The 6,000-nt window shown below is 49.1% G+C and overlaps 1 protein-coding gene across 1 annotated transcript in view; it reads right to left on the minus strand.

The window, feature by feature from the left end:
- The window catches only part of CERKL (ceramide kinase like), a 58,757-nt gene extending 53,056 nt beyond the window's left edge, over positions 1-5,701 (minus strand). Inside the window, 2 exon segments of the mRNA XM_040602708.1 lie at positions 4,623-4,713; positions 4,715-5,701. Coding sequence (XP_040458642.1) covers positions 4,623-4,713; positions 4,715-5,101 — 478 coding nt within the window. The 5' untranslated portion in view covers positions 5,102-5,701.
- Between the last annotated feature and the right edge of the window lie 299 nt (positions 5,702-6,000).

Below are 6,000 nucleotides of genomic sequence, written 5' to 3' on the forward strand. Positions count from 1 at the left end.
ATAAATTACATTTTAAATTAATAACAAGAACTCCAATATACTATATATAAAGTATAGTATACTTAAACAACACACTGATTTTTTTTTACTTCATTATGAAAATATATATTCAATAACACATTAACCTCTGGATTGCTCCAGAGATCTTACTTTCTCATTGGTCAATTAATTTAAAATATTATGTTTAATTACTCACATTTAACAAGCAATTTTATTCAGATTATTATTATTATTATCCAAATACTCTGTCCAGCCTACATGCTGTCAGAGAACGTCTTATACCATTCAGGCTAGTACACTACACATATAAGAAACAACACTTAAAAAGTTTTTCATAATGATCAAAAGCCTCAGGACTTCACATACCAGTAAAACACCAAGTGAATGCTAGTCCTGCTCCATTTCCTATCTGACAGAAATCTGCTGAAAAACTGCAGCTATTGTAAATTGGGAAATTCTGTGGCAATCTTTAAAAAGATGCTGAAGGCTTTGAAGAAATATCAGGATTAAAAGTTCTCATTCAGCAGCAAAAAACAAGGAAGAAGAGCATAAAGAAGACTGAATGGCCCTATTTATACTGAAACTGTTCTGAAATACAAATGATTCCCACACACACTGCTGCTAACTCCCCCAACATGTCATTATTTTTTAAACTTTAGCCACATCAAAAAAAAACCAAACAAACCACTCTGAGCATTTGTTCTTAAATGTAAATATTTCCCCCCCTCCATCATTCAGTCATTCTTATTATCTTATTGGAACTTCTAAAAATCACATATAATATTCAAATCTGTACTTAAGATAGTGCTCTCTGCTATGATTTTGAAGCAGCATCCAAAATGAGAAGCCCTACAGTTTGGGGCTGGATTATTAATAGAGAGCAAGAAGTCTTGTTTTTTCTTATTTTCCATGATTATATTTATAGCATAGGAAAACCACACAGAATGAAGCTAGAGAAAAAACTAGTAACTACTGACTGCGAGCTCAACGCCTCTTGCACTGCTAAAAGCAAGCAAGTAGCTGTGGGTCTGAGGGTGTCGGGCTCCAGTGAGAAGAAAAGGCTCAGCTGAGCTGCACACCCAGGCTGCGACTGCAGTGCTTCGGAGCGGCCAGCCGAGCCATGCCCCGCACTGCCCACATTCCCACCTGGCACATTCACTCTCCCAGGCTCCCCATCCAGCTGCCTGCCCAGGCCTTACGTCTGCCCGAAGCTTTCTTGTAACAAAGAACACACAAAATTCATAATGGGTCACACTTTTTTGAGAGGGGAGAAGAGACTGCTGGAGAGCTTACTAGAAGGTCTGGAGAGCGATCAGCAAAGGAAGTTATCGCAAGTCCTCAGCGAGCACAGGTGACCAAAAACCTCTAGAAGACAAAAGCTGCAGAAGTCAGAGAGTAAAGAAGGATGTCTGCCTGATAACCACACTGCCAAAAGCTCCACAGAAACAGTGCAGTATGACACGACTGAGCCCAGTGCACAGCAGATGTTACCTGCTTGGGAACTTTAAGCTGGAGCTTTCAGTTCTATTTAGAAGCTGAAGGAGCCAAGGCTGCACAAGCTACCGCGTGCAAGAACATACAATGGGAACCACAGAACTGTGGATGATACATGATGACTTCAGCAAGACAGGAACGCTTCTGGAAAACTATTAGGGGTGGGAGGTTAGGGAAAAGGGGAGAAAGCAACAGCCTGGTAGTTCTCTGACTTGACAGACTGGAGTGACTGCCATAAAAGAAAAGTCTTAACATAGGAAGAATTACTACGTACAAGTCCAAACAGGAGACATTTAGCATCACTGGCGAAGTGTGAAGACCTGACCTGACCTTTTAGAGCCTAAGGCAAACTATGTTATAAAGCTTTTGGTTCAGAGAAAGCACACTTAAGCCAAATCCCAGTGGAATAGACTTGTCCAGACAGCCATTGACCACCTCCTGTACCTACTGACAGCTCAGCCCAAGCACTGCACTCCTGTACTTCTGTTACACCGAATGAGACCATAACACAGACAGCTCCCCCCAGCACCAGTACAGGTCACACACTTGCAAGGTCCCAGGGTAATTGCTACTGGGATCCACGAATGTGGGAGAGAAAAAAACATTCAAGCTCTGAAATTCCTGTCTGACTTCTGCAACTGGAAAGGTAAAACCATCCTGGCCTACTGTATTCAAGATGGAAGGAAAAACAGGCAAGAGCTGTGTTGTATTCATCCCTGCGAGGGCAATAAGCCCTAGGCTGTGAAATTTTCAGCTCCTACTTAGCACTTCTGCAGTCCCAGACAGGCACATGTAGAGCCACGCTGACCCAAAGGAAGGAGTCACAAGTATTCTTCTGAATGCTGCTCGGGTAGACTGTTGTGTTCCCACGACACTGTGGCCAGAAGGATAGAAAGGTCTCAGAAACAACCTAATAGTTTTTCCTGTTAAAATTATTGCATTCTCAAAGAGATCCTGGAACAGCCACAGATGACAGAGAGATGGCATCTATACCAACAGAGGAACTGAATACCCCTTTATCTTCAATGTCACTACTCAACATTTAAGAATTCGGAAATTCTTTTGTAAAAACTCATAGCCTACCACAGACTTCAGGAAAAACCCAGCATTGGGAAGACACCACTGCCTTTTCCACTGAAGCTAGTAAAGAAGAAGGATATTAAGAGCTTCTCAGAAACCAAAATATTCATCAGCTCAATACTACATAGTACAAAACCTAATTGTCAGGAACAAAGACATATCAGCATATATTTAAAACATATGCAGTGAAAGCCCAAATACTGACATAATTGACACTGACTTGTCAGTGCTGCTTTCCATAAGACTCCTGAAGTTCTGCCATCTGCAGTATGCTTGACTTTAAGCACTGCATACTTTATTACCTCACAGGAACTAAGACAGAAAAGCTTCTGATGCCTGTATGAGTAATTGAAGGATAAAAAGCTCTTACGCAAAAGTAGCAATTTGGGGTGGTGGATTTTTCCTAGGAAAAAAAAAAAAAACAACCAAAAAAAAAACCACCCCAGAATATATTCCTGTCCCTGGAAGCATGGAGCAGTATGTACTGAAATTCATTCTTCCTGTTTGTACCTTAAAATCTTTCACTGGTGACAATTAAAAGACAATCATGGACCCTAGTTCCTGATATATGGCAATTCAAGCTACATTAAAGCAGTCAGAACATAAAGTGGCAATCAAATTAGAGTATCACACATAGAACTAAACAGTAAATAAAACACACTTCAGAACACATACACAGAGACCTGTAGCTTATCCCAAAAGGGAAGGAAGAGAGGCCAGAGTATTGCATAGTCTGCTAAGGCACCCAGACTAGCTCCACAAGAGGAAGGACCGTATGCACATCAGTGCGGCCATCATCACAACTCAACCATCCTGATGAAAAGCAGGAATCTAAGTCCTAGCACAGCACCGCATTAACACAGCAACACTATTTGGAAGATATGAGTCAACAGCTGTGCACGGAACCATATTAGTTTGATTTTGGTAACGGTTACATGAAATGAAACGTAACTACTTCGCTGTGAGCATCTGAGTATTTCTCTGCAGCAGCAGCACTGGAATCACAGGTTTCCACACTGCTCTTGAGCCTCTGCAGTGCAACAGACCACCCTGAAGAGGAACAGATTATCCTAACACAGAAAAACTGGTACACAGAAGAAATTTTGTTTCTCTGTATGCTGAATTTATGGGTGCTGGATCTTAACCCATATGATGTTTTAAATTCTGTCCAAAATAATACTGAAAAAACCCTGGTATTTTAGACCTGGACAGGCTAATTGAGCCATACTAGAAGGCAACTATGCTGTCTGGAAACTCTGCGTTCCTGAATGCCACTTTGATTTCCCCTTCACGTGACCACTGGGAGGTCACTGCAGTAAACAAACACTTTTAAGAGTATGTAGTTTTGAAAGCAAGTTTATGTTTTCACAGTTTCTAGGAGAAAAAAAGACTATTTGGATAATTTAAGGAGCATTCCTTTTCTTCTAAAACTTTTGTGCATGATTTGTTTCACTTGATCAAATCCTTCGTAACAGCACTTTCTCACAGTGTGTTGCTTTATGGGAAAAGCACAGCGCAAGGACAACCTGCCACAGAAGCCTCATCCCAAAACTCAGGCACTTCTCGCAAAACCATACCTGCCTGTATGTTTGTGTATCTGTCAGAGAGAGTAAGCCGAGAACAGACGATGCAGCAGAAACAAAACCAAATCCTCTTACTGCTGCGCCTGGGGCTAAGAAACCATAACACCACTACCACTTACATTTCATCTTTTTCGTATCGCCCGCCAAGAAGTCCAGCACTTCCTGGCGAGACCCTGTTTCAGGTACAAGACAGCCCTCGTCTTATGAACAGTTATTTTTTTAATCACCAGAGTCACCTGGAAGGGGAAGAGGCACGCCCGACACCACGGACTTTAGCTCACTGCAACCCCGTGTCACGGCGCCTCCCCACCGCCCGGCCCGCAAGGCCCCGGCCCAGACAGCGCCGCGGGCAGGCCCAGCCCGCCCCGGTTGGCGCCGCTCCCGCTCCCGGGGCCGGCCTAGGCCCGGGCCCGGCTCCCGCGCCCCGGCCCCGCGGCGGACGCCCCCTGCCCCGCCCCGTCCCACCTGTGGGGCTCTCGGGCAGGATGGGGCTCCAGCGGAGCCGCCGGGCGCTCAGCACCACGTCGCAGCTCCTCTTGCCGATCTCGAAGATGCCCCCTGAGGAGCGGCTTCTCTCCCGCCTCGGCCGGCGGGGCCGCCGCCAGCGGGGCCACCCTCCGCCGCCGCTGCTGCCGCCGCTCCTCGGGCGCCGCCGCTAAGGAGCGAGCGGCGCCGGCGGCCACCGGCTGCGCGCGCTGCTCCCGCCGCGGGGGGCGGCCGGGCGGGCACTCGGGCCGGCACTCGGGCCCGGGCCGTCCCTGCGGGCGGAGGAACGGGGCCGCGTCGCCCAGCATGGCGGCAGCACCGCCGCCCCGCACCACCGGCCGCGCTCGGCGTCCCGGCGGCTGCCAGGGCAGCGCCCGCCCCGCCCCGCGGGCGGAGCCGCGGCCCCCCGGCGGGCCGGCGGGAAGGCCCTGGTGCCTGGCCGCCCGCCGCCGCCGCATCCCCGCGGACAGCGGTGGCAGAGGAGCCCTCAGGCCGAGCCCCTGCCAGCGCCGAGGGGACCCCCGCGCTGCCGGAGGCCGCCGGGGCGCCTGGAGCCGGGCCGCGCTGGGCACCGGCACATGCCCGGGGCCCGGGCTGAGGTACGGCGCCTCCTGAGCCGGCAGCGAGGGCGGGCAGCAGGCGGGCTCCCCCTCCCACGTTACCCTTACCGCCCCGGGGAGAGCCACGGGGGAGCGCCCCAGCCGCGGGAGTGCATAGCGTGCGCCAGAGCCCCACGCGTCTGCCGCCTTTCCATTATCAGCAGTAATATTACTGTTACTTAGCTCTGGGAAACCATGACGTGAAGTTGCGGTAGCCCTTCCGAGCTAAAAAGGCCGAGTGTTGGGTCCCTCGCACAGCCTGGAGATAGACGCCACGTTGGCACTGGTGCTGCAAGCTGGAGCATTGTTGCCGTAAGCCCGGGGTGCCCAGCGGCGGCCACGGAGCAGGGCAGCCGGGCATCAGGCCCACACTGGCGTGGCAGGGGTCTGTAGCAGGTGGGCCAAGGCAGGAGGCCTGCCCAGCAGGTTGTACCGTTATTCCTTGCCCTCAAACCTTAACTGCAGAAGGGGCAGACGGCTGCTTTATTCCTGCTCTGTGAAGTACAGGTTTTACAGTTCAGAGGTATGACGGCTTTACTCACAAGTGTTGTAAGATTCACTGACGACAATCGTGTTGGAGCTCCAGCATCAGCTCCAACTTGTAAGGTGCTCCTGAGCCTGTAAGGGCTTAACTTGATGGAAAACAGCAAGGGCTTTTTTAGCTCCATGTAATGTCATGGAGGCTTATCAGTGCGTGAAAAAGGATGTTTTTAGACAAGTGGTTTAGTGATTTTATCTTTAGTATTTGTAATGAGACA

This window comes from Falco naumanni, chromosome 8 (genome assembly GCF_017639655.2).
Source record: "Falco naumanni isolate bFalNau1 chromosome 8, bFalNau1.pat, whole genome shotgun sequence".
NCBI lineage: Eukaryota > Metazoa > Chordata > Aves > Falconiformes > Falconidae > Falco > Falco naumanni.